Genomic DNA, 19,848 nt, shown 5'->3' on the forward strand with positions numbered 1-19,848 from the left:
TGTTTGCGCCGGCAGAGAGCGTCAGTGCGATGGGACCACTGTGGAGAGCAGCTAGCACTGTTGATTATTGAATACGTAACCCTCGAGACGCGCGTTGCATGTGCGGGTCGTTCGCGTTGGCCGTTTTTGGCCTCCCTCCTCGCTCCTGGCGGCGCGCATGGATGCGTCTCGACGACCGAGGTCCGTCGGCGCGTCGCCACAGTGCTCTATTGTAAAGGCCAGCACCCGAATCCTCAGCTGATTGGAAGTTAGTGTCAAACACTACTAAACTTATCCGACAAACATCTCTTGCAGACACTCAGCTGTATCCCGGAGTCACGCAGTCACCTTGTCACCTTGCGCCTCGCGCGCGCATCTCGCCCTCGATGGCGGCGCCCGTCGCGAGCGGCCGCCCCGCGCCGCAGCCGGCGCGCTCCTCCGCCCCTGCAGGGTAGCGGCATCCGAGCTGCCGGCTGTTCTGCCACACCATCGACAGTGCCGCCTGCCGCATCGCGGCCAGCTCGTCGGCGGGCGGTGGTCCGAACCGCTCGCGCAAGTAGGCGGCTCGCTCCGCAAAGGCCCGCGCCGTCTCGGAGGGCTGGCGTGTGAGGTAGGGCCGCGGGGGCGGAGGCGGCGGGGAACGCGGCGCGGCGGCGGGGGCGGCGGCGGCGGCGGTGGAGTGGAGGGCGGCGGGAGGGAGGGAGGAGGCGCCGACTCCGTGCAGCGGCCGTTGCAGCGGCCCTTGCAGCGGCCCTCGCAGCGGCACGCCCGTGAGCTGCACCGCGTCGATCTCGCTCCTAACCTCGGGCAATCTCGGGTAATCTCGGGTAATCTCGGGTAATCTCGACTGTGCCGCGAGGGTTCCACAGGGCCGAGGCTTGACCTCTCATGACTCCCCATTCATCTCGCTCTTGCTCACCGCTGGCGGCGTGGGCTGCTGCACGGCCGCCTCGCCCTCTCGGCTGCACCTCGGCTGCACCTCGGCTGCACCTCGGCTGTCTCTCGGCTGTCTCTCAGCTGCCTCTCAGCTGCCTCTCAGCTGCCTCTCGGCTGCCTCTCGGCTGCCTCTCGGCTGCACCTCGGCTGCACCTCGGCTGTCTCTCGGCTGTCTCTCAGCTGCCTCTCAGCTGCCTCTCAGCTGCCTCTCGGCTGCCTCTCGGCTGCCTCTCGGCTGCACCTCGGCTGCACCTCGGCTGTCTCTCGGCTGTCTCTCGGCTGTCTCTCAGCTGCCTCTCGGCTGCCTCTCGGCTGCCTCTCGGCTATCTCGCTCCAGAAGGCGTCGGACCATCCCGTCGTGTCGAGCTGCAGCTCGAGCAGCTGGACGGGCGCCGAGATTGCATCTCCCGACGAGATTGCATCTCCCGACGAGATTGCATCTCCCGCGGCTCCGCCGACGTCGAGCGTCAGCGCGTCGCTCGGCGGCCTGCTGGGCACGTGATTGTACCTGCAGCCGAGGTACAGCAAGTAATTAAGCAGTTAAGTAATTGAGCCGAGGTACAGCCGAGATCGGGGCCGAAGTGAACCCGAGACAGAGCCGAGCGAGGAGGGAGGGAGGGAGGGGGGAGGGAGGGAGAGGGGGGGGGGCGTGGCAGTACCTCTCGCCCCGCCAGATAGTGCGCCACGCCTCGGCGCCCGCCGGCGACGCCCTCACCTCCACCAGCGATCCAGGGTTGTGGCTCTGGTAGACAGTCACCGCCCTCGCCTACAATCTCGGGCAATCTCGGCTAATCTCGGCTAATCTCGGGTCGTGGCTCTGGTGGACAGTCACCGCCCTTGCCTCCACCGGCTCCGCGAACCGCAGCCGCACCTAATGATGAAAGGCTCATCAACTCACACACGCGTTAGCGCATCGCCGGCGCCGCGAAGGCCGGAGCACCCACTCCCTCCCCTCCCCTTGCCGCGGTACCGGCGACCACGCCCGCCCGTCCGATCCCGCCTATCCTCTCGGGCAATCTCGGGTCATCTCGGGTCATCTCGGACCACGCCCGCCCGTCAAGGCCCGCCTAGAAGGCTCCGAGAAGGCTCCTAGAAAGGTCCTCGAGTTGACCACGCCCGCCCGGCTGACGCCCGCCGCAGGGAAGACGCGCGGCTTGCCGAGCAGCTGCGCCGCAGAGTGCTCCGCCCGCGAGTACTGCGACGAGAAGCCGACCTTCATTAACAATGATTAGACAGTAATGCAATTAACGAAGCCGAGGAGTACTGCGACGAGAAGCCGACCTTCATTAACACATTGACAATGATTAGACATTAATGCAATTAACGAAGCCGACGAGTACAGCGATGAGACGCCAACCACGCCGCTCGCCCACATCGAACGCTGGCGCGGAGCCTGCTGCCGCCGCTGCCCCTGCCCCTGCTGCTGCTGCTGCTGCTGCTGCTGCTGCTGCTGCTGCTGCGGCAGCGGCGGCGGCGGCGGCGGCGGCGGCGGCGGCGCGAGCAGTTGTGGCGGCGGCGGTGGCTTCGGGAAGCGCTTGGCGGCGAGCGGCTTGTTCTTCGTGGCGGCAGAGCTGCGGGCTGCGTGCTGCGGCGGCATATCTTGAGGCAGGTCGGTCCTGCAGAGCCGGAGGAGCGAGGCTGGATTACCCGAGAGGACCCGAGATGACCCGAGATTATAGGCAGGTCGGTCCTGCAGAGCCGGAGGAGCGAGGCTGGATTACCCGAGAGGACCCGAGATGACCCGAGATTATAGGCAGGTCGGTCCTGCAGAGCCGGAGGAGCGAGGCTGGCGGCGGCGCGGCGGTGTAGCTGCGCGCGCCGAAGCCGAGTCCCATGCCTGATCTCGGGGGAATCTCGGGTCAGCTCGGGGGCGATCTCGGTGGAATCTCGCGCCGAGGCCGAGTCCGTCGCCTCGCTTGCCGCCCTTGTCTGCGGGTAGGGAGTAGCCCATCGCATGCGCGCGCGAGAACTGCGCCTGCTCTTCACCGCCCCTTTGTGTCGGCGAGGCTGCCTCGTATTAGTGCGGGGTGCGAGCGCGCGGGGACTGCGCCTCGAGGACAGCTTCTGTCACGCCGCCCTCCCGCTTGGAGACTGTGATGAAGCGCTCGCTCCCCTTGCCTGTGGGGTGATTGGGAAGTAGTCAGTAGTGGTGACCCCTCGCCCGTGGTGTGGCGCAGCCCGTGCCTCTGCGCGAGGGCAATCTCGGGTGATCTCGGGCAATCTCGGGCAATCTCGGGCAATCTCGGGCAATCTCGCCCGTGGAGCGGCGGCGCAGCCCGTGCCTCTGCGCGAGGGCAATCTCGGGCAATCTCGGTCAATCTCGGGCGATCTCGGGTGATCTCGGGTGATCTCGGGTGATCTCGCCCGTGGAGCGATGGCGCAGCCCGTGCCTCTGCGCGAGGGTGTGGACGAGCGCGCGGTCTGCCTGTGTTCACAGCTGGCGCGGCTGTGAAGAGGCGCCGTTCACAGCGCGGCGGTGTGGACGAGCGCGCGGTCTGCCTTGGCGAGGTCTGGCTGGAAGGCGAGCTCCTGTTCACAGCTCGGGTGATCTCGGGCAATCTCGAGGTCTCGAGGTCTGGCTGGAAGGCGAGCTCCTGTTCACAGCTCGGGTGATCTCGGGCAATCTCGGGCAGTCTCGAGGTCTGGCTGGAAGGCGAGCTCCTGTTCACAGCTCGGGTGATCTCGGGCAATCTCGGGCAGTCTCGAGGTCTGGCTGGAAGGGCGGGCTCCTGTTCCGTGGAGGAGGCGAGGAAGTCCTGAATCCGCTCCTCGACGTTGCGGCGCAGCACCTTCTCCTCGGGCACAGACACACACCTGAGGAGGGACTCAGCAGTCGTCAGCGAGTGAGCCTTCATCAGTCAGTGTCTCCTCGGGCACAGACACACACACCCGAGCCCGACACCCTCCAGCAGCCGCACCGCACTCACCGCGACCGGGGTCACGCTGCCGCTGCTCCTCCGCCCCAGCCCCTGCCCCTCCACCCACCCCATCCGCAGCAGCATCCTGAAGCCCCTCGAGCTCGCCCTGTCCAGAGCCGCGCCGCCGCCGCCGCCTCGCCGCACCTGCAGCAGCGCCTCCCTCCCCACACGCCCGCCTCCGCCGCCGCCCTCCTCGCCGCCGCCGCCGCCCTCCTCGCCGCCGCCGCCGCCCTCCTCGCCGCCGCCGCCGCCCTCCTCGCCACCGCCGCTGCCACCGCCGCCGCCGCTGCCACCGACGCCGCTCTCGACGGCGCCCGAGTCCTCTCTCTCCTGCAGCGAGACGGCGCCGACGGCGGCAGCGAGATGGTCGCCCTCGCACTCGCCCTCGCCCGCCGCCGCCGCAGCCGCCGCCTCCGCCGCCTCCGCCGCCCCCGTCTCCGCCTCCGGCTCGCTCTCTGGCTCGCTCTCATCTCCCGAGCCAGGCTCCTCCTCCTCCTCCTCTCCACCCTGGCCGCGCACGAACTTGATCATCGGACCCTCGTAAACGACGCCGTCGTCCTGCATCGCATACCGCGCCTGCGCGGCTCGGGCCGGTCTGCCACGCCGACCCGTCTGCCGCGCCGAGGCCGAGCCGCCCGGCACCGAGAGCGGCTCGCCGCGCGGAGGCCTGCTCCTGCTGCTGCCGCCGCGGCGCCTGCTGCCACCGCTGCCGCCGCCGCCGTCGCGACCACTACCGCCGCCACCGCCGCCACCACCGCCACCGCCGCTACCACCAGCGCCACCACGTCTCGGCATAAGGCGAAAAAAAGAAATTTTCGACTAGGGACGCGGCTCTGAGCGCCCAGGAAGATGACTCCGAGGAGGACGAAACCAGTGGAAATCCAGTTGTCAGATGTCACGATGCATCCGAAGGGGACCCCAGCGCCGGCATGATCCGTAGAGGCACGAGTGTTCGAAGAGAGAGTGGACCTGAGCAACAACATGACCTGTAGGCAAATGATCGGAGTGGGAGTCAGAAATGTGGTCCTTGCGCGAGGGGAGCTCGATAGACTCGAGGGGCCAGGATACGCCGCGAGGAGGACGGAGTTGCGCCGAAAGGCGAAAGAAGCCGCGAGAACAAGGGACCGGCAGGCGGCGGCGTCACAGGACGAGGCAGAAGAGAACGACGCGACAGAGGAGGAAATGACAAGGGAGAGAACGACGAGAGTGGGACGACCGCGAGGTGGCATGAAGGTTGCAGCGAGAAGCGGCGAGAGACTGCGAAGAGAGATAGGAAGAGGCAGACTCCCTAGGGTGGGCGACGGCTAGCGCACCACACACCTCTCCTTAAAATCCCTGTGTGGTGGCGGCGTGCCGTCCTCCCATCCCTCCCTTGGGTTGTCTGTTTTCTTTCTTTCTTTCTGAGCGCCCAGCGACGCGTGCCGGATGGAGTCCGGCCGCGGGTGACTAGGGAAGTTCGCTCAGGATGTGTGGCAGTCAGTTTGGCTGAGTGTCTTGTCTTGTGGTTCTGTGTGTCGCTCCTGTGTGACCGTCATCGCCCGTCTAGCGTCCACCCATACCGCGTTGGTGTCCCCGCCCCAGTCGTTGGTCGGACTGTGTTTCGCCTTCCCATCAATCATCAATCGCTCTCTCACAGCACACTGGTACGACAAGGGCGCGGACTGGCGCGGACTGGCACACACACCGGCTCACCACCGGAGCCGCCTAAGCGACTCCGTTAAGAACGGCAATGCACTCCGCACCATGCACAATGCCGCTCTCCCCGCACGCTCGCTAGCTCGTTCACCGTCTGCCACGCCACAGCGGTGTGGAGAACGACCGACAAACGCTGCATTTGCAGGCCGAGGGCCCAACAGGAGAATCGTGCTTTCAGTGGGGTTGTTTGGTGTTGGGTTGGGTTGGTTGAGGGTTGGGTTGTTCCGCGTGAAGTTGGGTCGTCGGCGCGAAGGGTGAGGTCTCGACCGCCGCCGCTCACGCCAGCGGACGGCCACCATCGGTGTTTTTGGCTTCGCCACCGTCCAAAGCGTGCGCAATGCGCTCGCCGGCATCGAGCGAGCACGCCTGTCCGACGAGTGGCTTGCTGTGTGGACGCATTCTTGTGGCTCTCGCCGAGAGCGTTTTGCGTCCCGGCGGGTGGGAGAATATGTGATAGGAACGAGTGTATCGCTTTGACGGATCGACCGTGCTTGTTATCCACATCGATGTGACGCACACAGTGACACATCAGACGACACAAACACGCGTGCCGACTGTCTGTGCGTTGGGCCGGCGGGTCAGAACGCGCAGCCAGATCGGTGCCATTCGTACGGCGCCGCTGCGTTCCGAGATCTCTTTGGCAGGTGCGAGGGCGCCATCACTTGGGCACGCAACCACTGCGCCGGCAACCCGCGTTGCGACCACAAGGTGGGCTATTGGGGCCCTGACGGCGTGGAGCTCGGCCGTGACTCGCCGCTCGTGCTCTTCCAGTGGTACCTCGCCAACCGTCCGGACCGCGATTGTGAGGGCTGCGGCTGCGAGCACGGCGACGGCACCTGCGCCGGCTGCCTCGACACGCAGGGCTGCCCACAGCCGTGCCAGGCGGACCTCGATGCCGCTCTCCAGGCTCCGCCCCGCGCCCTGCCAGTGGTCCCGCCCGAGACAGCCACGCCGCGCGCGTCCCCTCGCCCCGCGACGGTCGGCGACCTCTCGACGCACCCCGCCGCCGCGTGGGTTGCTGCGCGAGGGGGAGAGACGGGCTGCTGCCGGGCCGCGGACGGCGGGCTCGGCGTGTTTGAGGGGCAGTGTGGGGCCTCGACGAGGCCGGCTGCCGCGCCTCGTGCCTCGATAAGGGGCAGGCGTGCGTCGCCATCGAGTTGTTGCGCAAGGGGCGCCACCTCAAGTGCGAGCTTCACTCCGGGCTGGTCTCTCACGCCGTCCCTGTCCCGGGCTGCTCGTGCTGGCTCAGGCTGCTGTGAGGACTGACACTGAGGTAGAGAATTGAGAATCGCGCATATGTGTATTACATGCTGGTGCATACGCACCTCGACAACGTGCCACAAGCTGGATGATGGCAGTGCATACGCACCTCGACAATGTATGTGCCACAAATGCCCCGCGTGCGGTGATGCCATGTATTGTGGGGACTGACAGACTGTTCTTTCTTCACCTTATCACCTACCTACCCATACCGTTTTGTTCGCGTTGGTGTCCAGTCCGAGCCTGACTGTTCTTCACCTTCCTACAACAACAAAACCTACCTACCTACCTACCTACCTACCTCCTTCCTCGCCCGGCTCTGACACCCCACCACGTCCACCGGATAAACTTTTTTCTTAAAACGCTGAAATTCAAAAACGCTCAAATTCAAAAAACAGCGGCCGCGGGGTGTGTATTCGCCGAGGTACCTTGGCTATAGTGCGCGGTTCCGGGTCTGGGGGGTGAGGGGCGCCCACGCCAAGGGAGAGAATGGAGGCGGGGAGAGTGCCATACGGTGGTAATACACGGCTACGTGAGTACGTGGGTCCCGGGGTTCTATGTTGTGGCATCATCGCCGAGGTGCGAGGACCATCCAATGCTGCCGTAGATGATGGGCATACGCTTAGAAGATCTTGTCGCCCGAGATGAGCTCCTGAGCGACCATGCCGGCGATGCCGATCATCGCAAGGCGGCCGTTGTTGATCTCCTTGGCCTGCATCGACTCGAGGTCGGCCTGGGTCTTTGGGGGAGGCCGGCCGGGTCGAACATGAAGTCGCCCGCGATGCGCTTCTCGCCGGTGGCGAACTCGTCTTTGATCTCGAAGGGGTCGCTGACGCATTCGATCGTGAAGAAAGATGCGGCGCGAGAAGAAGAATTCTTAAAATGTGTGCTGTGAGAGAGAGTTGTTTTGTTTAAATTCTTCTTAAAATACAAGCCTCTCTCACAGCACACTGGCACGACAAGGGCGCGGACTGGCGCGGACTGGCACACACACCGGCTCACCACCGGAGCCGCCTAAGCGACTCCGTTAAGAACGGCAATGCATTCCGCACCATGCACAATGCCGCTTACCCGAAGAAGAATCTCGAAGAAGAAAAGATCTGCCCCGAGCATCGGCGACGACAACACACCGGCGTCGAATAAAACCACGGCGATGCTCTGCGCCGCGCTCCCGCTCGCCGCGGCCATCGTGCGAGGTCCGCCCATCCTCCGTTATGGCTCCGCCGCCATCGACTCGCGGGGCGCTCCGTCCCTGATCGCGCCGTCGGCTGTCGCCTCGGCTCTCGAGGGCACCGACTCGGCGCTCGACAGCATGGACCTGGCCGCGCTCGCTCTCGACGGCAGCTTCCGCCCCACGCGCGGGCCGGACGGCCGCCTCGAGCCGGTCCTCACGCTGCCCGGCGATTCGCTCGAGACGACGCCTCCGATGGGCGCGGTCACCGTCTCCAGCACTGTGGCGACGATCGGCGTGGCGCTCGCCTTTGTGCGCAGCGGCAGCCCGCTGCCGCCGCTGCTCGGCGTGGCGGCCGGCGCGCTGCTCGGCGAGCTCTTCAGCGGCGCGTTCCACTGGGCCACCGATAACTACCGCCGCCTCGAGACGCCCGTCGTCGGCTTCGCGTGCGCCGCGTTCCAGGGCCACCACCTCGCCCCTTGGACCATCTCGCACCGCTCCGTGTTCAACAATGTCTACAAGATCGCGGGCGCGACTCTCCCGCTCCTCGGCCTCGGGCTCGCGCTGCTGCCGCCGAGCGGCGCGGCCTGCGCCGCCGTCATGTTCTACCTGCAGCTGGTCGCACAAGAGTTCCACCGCTGGCGTGCTGCGGCACGCTCGAAGCCGCCCAGGTCGAGGGGGAGAGCGCGCCACGCGCTCACGCTGCGAAGTAGGTCCCACACGCCCCCCTCGCAGCTTCCCGAGTGGAAGCGGCGGCTGCAGCGCGCTGGAGTCGCGCTTCCGGTCCGCGCGCACCTCACGCAAAGCTGTCCAGGAGACACGTCGACGGCATGCCCGAGACATGTCCCGTAGGTGCCGGAGCACATCGCGCACCACAAGCCGCCCTTCGACAAGCACTATTGCATCCTCACCGGCCGGCTGAACCGGGTCCTCGAGCACGAGTGGGCGGCCCTGGACCCGTCCTGGACATGTCCACGACACTTCCCTGACATGTCCCATAGGTCCTCGACTCCGAGCCCGTGCTGCTGTGGCGGCGGCTCGAGGCGCGCGCGTTCGCACGCACGCACGCACACGCACGCACGCACGCACGCACGCACGCACGCACGCACGCACGCACACGCCTCTCTCCCAGAGCGCACCGGGCCTTGCACCTTTGAATGCCGTGAGTCGCGAGGGCTGCCCTGGCCCTTGCCCCACCACCTCGTGTGAGTGTGGAGGAGGTGACCTTGCCTTTCCTTGCCCTGCGAGGAGGGCGACTTCCTCGCCGACCTCGTCCAGGTGCTGAGCATGCGAAAGTTTGTTGCTCAGCTGGTTCGCCGCCTCCCTCAGGGTGCTGCGAACCTCCTTTCCAAACGGAAAAAAGAAAACCAAACCTATCGCGTGCGTCGCCCATCTCTCCCTGGAGATGACTGCTTTATTTATTTTATTAGCATACAAAAAATAGGTCAAGAGTCCCAGAAATCCCGATGATTCACACAGTCCGTGTGTGATGCACGCCCTGCGAGGCTGCGAGCGGGGCGGGGTGTTACGCGCTGTGCCTCTGGTGCACCACCAGCTGGTGCTCAGCACGCTCCTCGAGCAGGCGGCGCAAGAGTGATGCGAGGCACGGTCACGCTTTTGCTGCTGCACGCGCCAGGAGGCGTCAGCAGTCTGAGTCTCGTTTGGCCTCACGCCGGCGCTATGGTCGAAATGGGGGTGAAAGATAAGAACAGACCAGTCACACAACTGAGAGGGGGGGGGGGGGGGGGCTCTCACGCCGCGGGGAAGGACTAGCACGCCGCACAGGACGACAGCAGCCCGCGCAAGAGCCTTGCATCGCGAGAGCGCGGCCGGCGCAGAGCGGCTCGCGGCCGAGAGCGCGACAGCGGCTCGGGCATCTAGGCGAAGACGCGGCGGACCCCCATCATCCACGCCAGTCCGACGGGTGGTAGCGGGGGATGTCCCTGCTGGTGGCTTGTCTGAAAGGCGTCGGCACACGACACTTGCCGATTGATGTGCGCGAAGCGGAGGTTTGTTTCCATCCCCCCAGAGCGCCGCTAGTTGCCCTCCTCGTTACCCACCACGGCCACCGCCGCGACGGCATCGGGCGCTTGAAGCCCAATCGTGGGCTCGTTGGTAGTCTTTTCGCCGCTGACCGTGTTGCGCCAGTATTTCTGTCCTGTGGGCAGTTCGCCAACGTACACCCAGCTCTGGACAACAGCGGGCTGTTCGGTCGTTTCATCGCCAGTGACTACGTTGCGCCAGCAGGGCTGCCCTGCGGCGGTCTCGCCCCCAGGCACCCAGCCGTCCTCCTCGGCGGTCACCTCCGTGGTCTTCATCCCCCCACCCCTCTTGATGTACAGTCCGGCACAGGGACAGTCCGCCAGTCCACGTTTGCGTCTATGTTTGATGATGAGGATAGCTGCAACGATGCAAAGGATGAGGAGGAGGCAGACTGCTAGTGGAACTCCAACGACGAGTGCCGTTATGGTGGCACAATCGTTGATTTCGCAAAATGGAGGTGGCGGCGGCGTTGGGGCCTTGTTTGGCGGGTAGGGCGGATGGGCCGGAGGTGGCAACGGCGCTTCGCCGGGCGGATACGGCGGCGGCGGCGGCGGCGACGGCGGCGGCGGCCGGGGTGCCGGCGGCCGGGGTGCCGGCGGCGGCGGCGAGGTGCCCCAGGTCGGAATCGGTTCCGACATCGCAGGAGGCGCCCCTCCTGGACGGCCGGTGAGTACGCGTATTTCCTCGTGCCTGGTCTATCTATCCTTAATTCCGCTGCATGCACCGAATCCGATGCTCTTTTATAATTACCAACCCACGACGCCCTCTACGCTGGGGCGCCGGCGCGCTTTGGCCAAGCGTACAAGGGAGGCGAAGGGGGGGGGGGGGGGGGACCCCCAGGAAGGAAGGAGGGAAGGAAGGAAGAAAGGAAAGAACCCTTTTTCGTGCGTGCGCTGTTTATTGAGCACTTGAGCACTGGATAGGGTCGGTTCCGCATGGTACGGGACCCCTCGATCGTCTCGCCCTCCCTCACTGGTGTGTTCATTGGCTGTTTATTTATTAGTGACCGAGTACTTCGACGTGCCGTCAACTCCCCACAACTTCCCTCAACGTTGCTATCGGCATCTGCACCACTGCAAGCTTCAGAGGTCGTAGGTATGTGGCACCGCCAATATGGCGGGCCATTGCCGAAAGCAACGTGCCCCTAGAAGCTAGATTCTGGTACTTCAGGGTCGGGTTCTGCCTGCCACGCAGACCCCGCGACTTTGGAGGCCAGGGTGCGCCAAGGTTTATGCCTCCCACGCGCATGCTCAGTCCCAGCAGCACTTAGCCCCAGGTCGAGGGCCTGTACGAATGACTTACCGTACGGGCCCGACCGGGTTCTTGCTTCTGACTACATGCGCGGCCCAGCCTCCTCCCAAGAGACAAGGGCTGGGCGTGCTCCTCACTCCCAGTGTTGCGTTCCTTTGGCAAGGGCGCTTCATGTAACATGCCGAGGTTTGCTCCGCCTCCGAGGAGCCCACAGAGCCCGTCTATACAACTGATAATGCGAGCAAGTGCATCTCTCCTTTGTTTGCACTATGACCTGTCGCTGTTCCCCGAGTATCGGATGGGCACCTTCAGGCCAAGGCACGAGGGGGTCTGTCCTAGGGTCTGTCAGTGGAAAACCACTTCACAGCTATGCCTTGCTCCTTTAGGTGCTCTTAGTATGTTCTGACTTATCCGTCCCTGACTGCCTGAGTACACTCCCTTCGTATTGTCTTGTACTCGGCAATATGTATGTAGTAAGGTGAAGAACAGTCAGGCTCGGACTGGACACCAACGCGGTATGGGTGGACGCAAGACAGATGATGACGACACGCACGAGCGACACACAGACACAAACAAGCTCACAAGACACACAGCCAGCGGGCTGCCACACATCCTGAGTGGGCGTACACATCACTCAGGCCACGTCCCCCCTGTCGCCCCCCCCAGCACTCCAACTCGGCGTCCTGTGGGTGTGTTCACAGTCTTGTGTGAATTTCGGCGCCGCCGAAATTCAAGGTCCGTCGGTCTCTTTTGACCGCGGCGTTAGAGAGAGCTTTGCTACATGTTGCCTTTTGTCTTCTCTCTGGCGCTCCCGCTCTTGGCCGGTGTGAATCCACACCTCCGTGTTTTTCTTCTTTCCCCGGCCCCTTCACTGGCAACCCACGACGGCCATTGAGAGCCGTCCGATGCCCACGGTGGACGGCAGGCTGACTGTCGGTGCCGCTGCGGCCGGCTACATTCTCTGGAAGGGCTGGAAGAGCCTGGCGGTACCGGCGTGCGTGGAAGGCGAAGGGCTCACGGTCTTCAAGTGGTTCTTCTCGCCGCCCGCTCGCTTGGTGCACGTCACAACGCTGCTGTCCAAGGCGCCGGCCACATTTCACGAGATTGACCTCTCGCTGGGGCAGCAGCTGCAGTGGTGGTTTCTGCGCGTCAATCCCGCGCATCAGGTCCCGGCGTGCGTGGAGGGCGGACAGTTCATGGCTGAGTCTCGAGATCTGGCTCGCCACATCTTTGAAAAGTATAACACGGATCCGGCAAACGACCACTGGTACCCTCGAGATCCTGCCAGGCGGCGGGCGGTGGACGAGTGGATGGACTGGTCCAAGCCGCTGCATCTCTGCATAGAGTCGCAGGTGGCGCTCCGCCTCGCCGCGACGCCTGGCATGCCGTGGCGCGAGAACTACGGGATTGTGCCGGTCCTGGTCGGATCGTTGCTCGATCCGCCAGGAGGGAGGGAGTCACTCTTGGCGTCGAAGCTGCGGGAGCATCTCGACGACGCAGAGAGGATAATCAGCAAGCGGTCGATCGGCGGCGTGGCAGATCTGAACCTGGGCGACCTAACCACGCTGCAGGAGGTGTGCATGGCCTTCGAGTGCTTCGAGGGGACAACCGAGATCATCCCCTCCTCGACGAGCCTATGGAAGGAGTACCCGCACCTCGCGCACCTGTACGACGTCTTCCAGGGCGTTCCGGAGTTTACGGCGGTGCACGCGCCGTTCCTGGCCTTTTGCAAGCGGTACCGCCAGGTGCGAGGCCTCAAGGACACGCCACTGACGAGGGCGAGAGGCGTGCTGACCACGATCTCCTCCTTCCTCCCATACGCCATATGGAACGCGGTTCTCGCCAAGCTCTACCCATTCGGACCGCGCCAGCGGCAGAGGTAGCTCTAGCTGTTGAGCTGTGTTGAGGTGTTGCGTGTTCCTGATTGATGTGTCAGTGTGTGCGGGCCGTGGCAGCGAGACGCCTAAGACGTAAGAGCTCATAGAGCCGTAAGGGGAAGAGGTAGAGAGATAAAGCCCGGTTCCTTGGCGTGAGAGTACAGTGAGAAAATACGTGAATGCCGTGGGGCTCCTGCCCGTGTCCGGGTGTGGAGATGCGAGGGTCGCCCCCCCTGCCCCCTTCGCCTGCCCGTTGCCCCACCAGGCTGCACCACTTTGTGTGTGTGGAGAAATTTACCTTACCTTACCAACTTACGTAAAGGCGACTCACGCCGGCGAGACACGTGACCTCATGTAGCACACGGCTTGAGCGCGCGGCACGCTGGAGAGGGGCGCAGCGGCCCAGCGCGGGCAGGCGCGCGCTCACACGTAATCACGAGAGCGACGCCGCCTTGATGTAAGACAGCTTCGGGAAGGCCTCCTTCAGGTAGGCGTTCCCCTCCTTTTGGATGCGCGGCTGGGAGGGCGCCTCGCCGTACCCAGAGTAGACCGCCTGCGCCACGTCGAAGCCCTGCACCACCTCCCCGATGGGCGCGAAGCCTAATGATAACATCAGAGAATAAGAGCAGGTCGAAGCCCTGCCTGTCCGAGGGGCGCGGGACAGCCTTGCTTGTCGAGGAAGAGGTTGTCCTGTTCACAGCGCAGACGTGTGAACAGACGCCGCGCTCCGCCGGTGCTTGGTCGAGGAGGAGGTCGACCTTGTAGTTGATGAACATCTGGCTGGTGCGCGTGTTCGGGCCGGAGGTCGCAAAGACGAGCGTGCCTGACCACCTCGACATCATCTCGACATCATCTCGTGGGCCGACGGGCGGTGTCGGCATCAGCGAGCGGCGCCGCGAGAGTTGACCTCCTTGACCGGGTCGTCTGCAATGCGCGCGTTGCGGTACTTTGCGTTCAGCGCCTGACCAGCGCGTTTCGAGCTGAGGCCGTGTGTCTAGGAGGTTTCTCGGAAGTGTCTACGAAGCGGCGCCGGGTCTCCGGCGAAGCCCAAACTGGCAGATGAAGCCGGGAACGACGCGGAAGAAGCGCGCGTCGTCATAAAAGCCCTCCCGCACGAGGGACTTGAACCGCTCCACGCCGATCGGCGCCCACTCCGGCTTCAGCTCGATGACCACACTCTTCACGTCGCTGTCCGAGAGCGCCTGTAGCATCGGGTTCGGTTTCAACAGGATGCTCCCGTGCTGCACAGCTCGACTTAGTGCTGCACGCCACGGAGAGAGTGAGGGTATTGCCGTCCGCTGCCGAGGCGGGCGCAGCCGCTGCGCCCGCCGTCACGGCGCCGATTCCGATCGCTGTGCGGCGGTCGACGCTATCGGCAAGGCTGATCGGCGTGTGCGCTGCGTCCACGGTTGGTCGCGCCACGCCGGGCAGCGGCTTCGTGTGTGTACTCAGGATGCCTGGCAGGCTGACGAGAGCGAGCGCGTGCATAACTCCGTCGCACAACACTGGGCACGGGACTGGCGCGCACTGGCACTAACACAGGTACACCGCTGGAGCCGAGATATTCACACGCAGCTTTTGTGCCGCGTCCCGTGCCCCCGAGTTCATTTCATACTATACCAGCGCCAGGTGAGCCGCCTGGTCACGCCGTCGTCACACAAAGGCGTGAATATAGTGGTGTTACGTCAATCGAGCATACGGGCACCTCCGCATGGGGCGACGACTCTTCCACTCCTCGTGCGATTTTCTCAATCTCCCCGAGACGATGCCCGCCTACTGGCGCATCGCACTCAAAACGCATGGCGTCGTGTAGCCCTCCTTTTGGGAAAAAAAGAGAGAGCAGCTTGCCAGAGAGCAGCCGGAGAGGTGACGAGGGAACTGCAGGTAGTAGGCGCGTCCACCCTTACCACGGCGACGATGGAGGCGGTGCCGGCTTTGGAAGCGGCGGCGCGGGCTTAGCATCAATTTGCAAACCAGAGGCGGCGACTGGCGGCGGGCAAGGCGCATGAGCCTCAGAAAGCCAGCGACCGGTGGTGGCCGAGGGGAACCGGGCCGTGCGATCGGTCGCTGATGCCTCCGCAGCTCCGAGTTTGAGCAAAGGAGCGGAGCTCTCGAGGGCGTCATCGAAGCGCGAGAAGGCGAAGCTTGTGGCGTGCGGAGTTGCCATCTCGTACATGCTCGCCTCGCCCTCGATGGCGCCCTCCGCCATGGCGCTTGTTCGAAACGTGCCCTGATCCGGATACTCGTCTGTCCTGCCGTGGCGAGGCGCCAAGGAAGAGAAGCTCTGCCCCACGATGCCGTGCGGGACTGAGCGGACGGGCCCGTCGCCCTTTGCGCTGAACCCGACGTCAACCCGGTGTCTCGGACCAGAGAGCCAGCCGTAAACATGGTTACCGCGGACGGTGACGGTCCAGTTGCCAATGGCAAATGTCGCGCTCGCCACGTCCATAGCCATCGAGAGCTCGTAGCATCTCTTGGAGCCACGCGCGCCAAAGGTGAAGGCACGGCCTCGGTCGCGGTCGTCGACGACGCCGCAGCTGCCGTTGATCACCTTCCACCCCCAGTTTTCCTCCATCAGCTGACTGGCCCAAAAGCTCGCCTTTGCTAGTTTCACCGTCTCGCGTGGACCCACACGCGCCACTACATGCACCTCGGTGATGAATGAGCCGTCGACCGTCAGTCGGCCATTATTGAGCACAAACCTGGCGTCTTCCGTCTTGACGTTGACAGATAGGCCTGGCGCGGAGAAGAAGTTATAGAGCTGGCCATTGCGCCCGCGGAAGTCTGCAAAGCCGCCGTGGGCAAAGCTGATGTGCGGGTCCTTTGCGACGTTGCTGCTGATTTCGCAGGGGTGCGTGTGGGACACCTCGTGGGAAGCCACGGGCGCCAGGAAGGGTGCGACTAGTAGCCACAGTAGACGAGCCATGCTAGAATTGTCGGCCAGCAGCAGCAGCACCGTGCGGGAGTCGACGGGCGCCCTATTAGCGTAGCATAGTTGCCGACGTTTGCAGGAAAATTGGGGGCCTGGCACTCAGACTCATTCGCCGGTGCAATCTCGTCTCGCCACGTTTTCGCAGCGTCATTCTTTGTTTTAGATGGGCGTGATACTCGTACGTTCATTCAACAGCGGTTGGACTCCCATGGGCTTCACGACGAGCAAGGAGAGGCGATACGAGCAGTGGTGCGAGCTCCGCGGCGACGCCCTGGAGCCAATCCTCGCGAGCGGCGCCGTTGCCCTCCTCGACGCGCAGTGGATCATCAGCCACGCCGAGGCGGGAGGCGTCCTCACTCGCCGCCAGGCGCTGCCCAAAGAGGCCTTCCTCTCCCTCGCCGACCTCGTCGAGGCGACCAGCGAGAGTGTGAGCAGCCTTCCCTTGGGCACGCTCTCCTACCCGTGGCTGAGCAAGGACCACCCCGACTCGCGCGGAGCCAACCTCTCCCGCGTCGCAAGGGCGCTCAAGGCTGTGCTCAGCTGCCCCACCATCACCCGCGGCTCGGCGTCTACTGGGACTTCGGCTCGCTGCACCAGCATCCAGACCCTGCCAACGGCGTCATGCGCACCGCGGAGCAGAACGCGCTCTTCAAGCAGGGGCTGGGCTGCCTCGGCACGCTCTACTCCCACCAATGGACGCCCGTGCTGCGGCTGACCTCCTTCCCGGACGGCCACGAGGCGGAGGACCAGGCCGACGGCACCAACGTGGCGGCGTATTTTGACCGAGGCAGGTGCTTCGCCGAGAGTAGCTTGGCGACCCTGACCAAGGGCTTCCATCTCTCGCTCGACCTCGGCCTGATGCGCGACGGCAAGGAGTACGACTCGCGACGGCAATGCACTGTGCTCCCTGGCTGGCCCACCCCAACAATCCCCATCCCACAACCCCGCCCCACCCGCACCCCGACCCGAGAACCCTGCATTAAATCAAGCATTAAGATCGCACGGGCGGGGACCCGTTTCTTTTTACCCATCTCCTAGTAGAGGTGTCCGTTGGATTTATTTATTTAGCGGGGGCGCGGCCACGAGGGAATGTGACACCTCTCAGACAGCCAAGTCGGACCCCCCTGACGGGCTGTAGCCCGACCCGTCGGGGCTCGCGCCATGCTGGCCACGTATCGACGCAGCCTGCCGCCGGCCCACCCGGCCAAGCGAGAGCCTGGCCGGCCGCGGCGGCAGTTTCACAGCTGGCAGCCGGAGACCCTGCAGCCCTGGCGGCGGCTGCGCCGCTCCCCCAGAAGAGGGCGGCTGCTGCTGCCCCGCCTGCTGCTGCCCCGCCTGGTCGCCGCTGGGCTCCTCGCCGCTCACCCACGAGACGACGGCGTGCACCTGCCCCCGAGATGGCGCCGAGATGTCGCCGAGATGCAGCCGAAGTGTCGCCAAGATGTCCGAGATGTCACCGAGGTGTAGCCGAAGTGTCGCCGAGATGTCACCGAGATGCAGCCGAAGTGTCGCCGAGATGTCGCCGAGATGCAGCCGAAGTGTCGCCGAGGTGTCGCCGAGGTGCAGCCGAAGTGTCGCCGAGGTGTCGCCGAGGTGCCGCTGATCGCCGAGAGGCATAGCCGAGAGAGACGCGTGTGAGCCCACACCTGCCCCCGAGGCTGGGATCGCTTGTAGAGCACGGTGCCCGTCAGCGCCGCCGCGTATTGCGTGCGGAGGGGCGAGAGGTCGAGAGTCGCCTGAGTACAGTCGACCGATGTAGTTGTCATTCAGTCTAATTGTGGGTATCGCGTGCGGAGCGGCGAGAGGTCCAGAGTCGCCCAAGCTAGGCAAAGCTAAGGCGAGGTGAGCGTCTCCACACACACACAACGAGGTGGTGGGGCGAGGGCGAGGGCAAAGCGTCGCCTTGCCGAGCGTGTCTAGGAAGTGTCTAGGAAGTGTCTGGGAAGTGTCTAGGGAGTGTCTAGGAAGTGTCTAGGAAGTGTCTAGGAAGTGTCTAGGAAGTGTCTAGGAAGTGTCTAGGAAGAGTCTAGGAAGTGTCTAGGAGGTGTCCAGGAAGTGTCTAGGAGGTGTCCAGGAAGTGTCGCCTTGCCGAGCGAGTCGTCTCTGTCGAGTCGTGACGCGTCCTTGTCGTAGAGGGAGATGGCGAGCGGCTCGGCCAGCAGCTGCGCCACCTGAGATATGGGGAGATATGGGGAGATGGCGAGCGGCTCGGCCAGCAGCTGCGCCACCTGAGCCCACGCATTGCAAACTAGCAGCCACTGCTGATGGCCAGCGGCTGCACCATCTCTCCGCCGAAGAAGAAAGTCTCGTCCCACATCTCTCCATACCACATCTCCGCAGCTCCGCACATCTCCGCACATCTCCGCATATCTCCCCACATCTCCCCATATCTCCCCATGTATCTCCACACATCTCCCCACATCTCCGCATCTCTCCCCACACCTCCCCAGTATATCTCCACATGAGACGGTCTCGTCCCACATCTCCCCACATCTCCCCACATCTCCCCACATCTCCCCATGCATCTCCCCACATCTCCACACCTCCCCGCCGAAGGAGAAGGTCTCGTCCCAGACCGGGTCGCGCGTCCTGCAAGGCCAGAGGTCAGAGACGGAACTCAGACACAGACGCCTCGGGAAGGCCTCTCCCTCCCAAATCCAGCGTCGTCTCCTCGAGCAGATCGACGAGCGGACAGCACCGCGGCTGCCGAGCCGCACCTAGGAGGGAGGAGCAGCAGCCAGGCGCTGAAGAAGGGCAGTCGGAGTGAGTCCAGTACACCGCAGCCAGCGACTGCTGACGGAGCCGCGCCTCTGCGTAAGGGTCGGCGATCTCTCGGAGATCTCTCGGCGATCTCTCGGCGATCTCTCGGCGATCTCTCGGCGACATCTCGGCGATCTCTCGGCGATCTCTCGGCGATCTCTCGGCGATCTCTCGCGCCTCTGCGTAAGGGTCGGAGAGACCGTCGGCGTCCGCGCCGCGCAACTCCTGCAGCCGAGAAGAGCCGAGCTGCAGCCGAGGTGTAGCCGAGATGTAGCCGAGATGTCGCCGAGAAGAGCCGAGATGTCGCCGAGATGTCGCCGAGATGTCGCCGAGAGGCAGCCGAGATGTCGCCGAGATGCAGCCGAGATGTCGGCGAGATGTCGAGCCGAGATATTTCGCCGAGATGTGCCGCTCCTGCGCCGAGAAGAGCCGAGATGTCGCCGAGATGTCGCCGAGATGTCGCCGAGATGTCGGCGAGATGTCGCTGAGAAGAGCCGAGATGCAGCCGAGATGTCGCCGAGATGCAGCTGAGAAGAGCTGAGAAGAGCCGAGATGTCGCCGAGATGCAGCCGAGATGTCGCCGAGATATCGCCGAGATATCGCCGAGATGCAGCTGAGAAGAGCCGAGATGCCGCCGAGATGTCGCCGAGATGCAGCTGAGAAGAGCTGAGAAGAGCCGAGATGTCGCCGAGATGCAGCCGAGATGTCGAGCCGAGATGTCGCCGAGATGTGCCGCTCCTGCGCCGAGAAGAGCCGCACCGACACCACGCCTCGCGACGAGAGCGAGGAGGGCGGCACCGGGACCGGGAGGGGCCGCGCCGCCGCCAGCGCCGCCTCCCTCGCCTCGGCCCACTCGGCGGCTGCGGAGCGCCAGCGGATGCGTAGCTTGACGGAGCCTGGCAGAGAGAGAGGGGCGGGGGGGATCTTGGGGAGATAGGGGGAGATATGGGGGGATATGGGGAGAGGTAAGGGAGATATGGGACGCGCCTTGCAGCGAGATTGCAGCGAGATTGGGGCGGTGAAGCT

At 64.4% G+C, this 19,848-nt stretch overlaps 6 protein-coding genes across 6 annotated transcripts in view; 2 read left to right on the forward strand and 4 right to left on the reverse strand.

Moving 5' to 3' along the window:
- Positions 1 to 2,932: 2,932 nt before the first annotated feature.
- Positions 2,933 to 3,917, reverse strand: EMIHUDRAFT_238675 (hypothetical protein; the record flags this gene model as incomplete). The annotated part of the gene is made up of 2 exons (XM_005776697.1): positions 2,933 to 3,033; positions 3,818 to 3,917. The coding sequence occupies 2 exons, from the start codon at positions 3,915 to 3,917 to the stop codon at positions 2,933 to 2,935; spliced, it is 201 nt and encodes a 66-aa protein (XP_005776754.1).
- A 3,493-nt stretch (positions 3,918 to 7,410) lies between these two features.
- Positions 7,411 to 7,901, reverse strand: EMIHUDRAFT_238677 (hypothetical protein; the record flags this gene model as incomplete). The annotated part of the gene is made up of 2 exons (XM_005776698.1): positions 7,411 to 7,521; positions 7,860 to 7,901. The coding sequence occupies 2 exons, from the start codon at positions 7,899 to 7,901 to the stop codon at positions 7,411 to 7,413; spliced, it is 153 nt and encodes a 50-aa protein (XP_005776755.1).
- A 40-nt stretch (positions 7,902 to 7,941) lies between these two features.
- EMIHUDRAFT_115981 (hypothetical protein) lies at positions 7,942 to 10,400 on the forward strand (the record flags this gene model as incomplete). Its single annotated transcript, XM_005776699.1, has 6 exons — positions 7,942 to 8,630; positions 8,673 to 8,742; positions 8,812 to 8,886; positions 8,961 to 8,978; positions 9,208 to 9,270; positions 10,302 to 10,400. The coding sequence occupies 6 exons, from the start codon at positions 7,942 to 7,944 to the stop codon at positions 10,398 to 10,400; spliced, it is 1,014 nt and encodes a 337-aa protein (XP_005776756.1).
- Positions 10,401 to 12,158: 1,758 nt separating this feature from the next.
- EMIHUDRAFT_115982 (hypothetical protein) lies at positions 12,159 to 13,136 on the forward strand (the record flags this gene model as incomplete). The annotated part of the gene is made up of 1 exon (XM_005776700.1): positions 12,159 to 13,136. The coding sequence occupies one exon, from the start codon at positions 12,159 to 12,161 to the stop codon at positions 13,134 to 13,136; it is 978 nt and encodes a 325-aa protein (XP_005776757.1).
- A 427-nt stretch (positions 13,137 to 13,563) lies between these two features.
- On the reverse strand, positions 13,564 to 14,661 carry EMIHUDRAFT_430351 (hypothetical protein; the record flags this gene model as incomplete). Its single annotated transcript, XM_005776701.1, has 5 exons — positions 14,400 to 14,661; positions 14,161 to 14,332; positions 14,025 to 14,091; positions 13,796 to 13,953; positions 13,564 to 13,730 (listed from the first exon to the last, which is right to left on the reverse strand). Exons 1-5 carry the CDS (start codon positions 14,616 to 14,618, stop codon positions 13,564 to 13,566), a joined length of 783 nt encoding a protein of 260 aa, XP_005776758.1. The 5' UTR covers positions 14,619 to 14,661.
- A 2,377-nt stretch (positions 14,662 to 17,038) lies between these two features.
- Positions 17,039 to 19,848, reverse strand: part of EMIHUDRAFT_457794 (hypothetical protein) — a gene marked incomplete at its 5' end in the record, with an annotated part of 6,744 nt that continues 3,934 nt past the window's right edge. Inside the window, 7 exons of the mRNA XM_005776702.1 lie at positions 17,039 to 17,448; positions 17,709 to 17,798; positions 18,147 to 18,233; positions 18,606 to 18,651; positions 18,733 to 18,779; positions 19,000 to 19,047; positions 19,561 to 19,739. Coding sequence (XP_005776759.1) covers positions 17,164 to 17,448; positions 17,709 to 17,798; positions 18,147 to 18,233; positions 18,606 to 18,651; positions 18,733 to 18,779; positions 19,000 to 19,047; positions 19,561 to 19,739 — 782 coding nt within the window. The remainder of the gene's footprint in view (positions 17,449 to 17,708; positions 17,799 to 18,146; positions 18,234 to 18,605; positions 18,652 to 18,732; positions 18,780 to 18,999; positions 19,048 to 19,560; positions 19,740 to 19,848) is intronic.

This window comes from Emiliania huxleyi, assembly GCF_000372725.1.
Source record: "Emiliania huxleyi CCMP1516 unplaced genomic scaffold EMIHUscaffold_274, whole genome shotgun sequence".
Lineage (NCBI taxonomy): Eukaryota > Haptophyta > Isochrysidales > Noelaerhabdaceae > Emiliania > Emiliania huxleyi.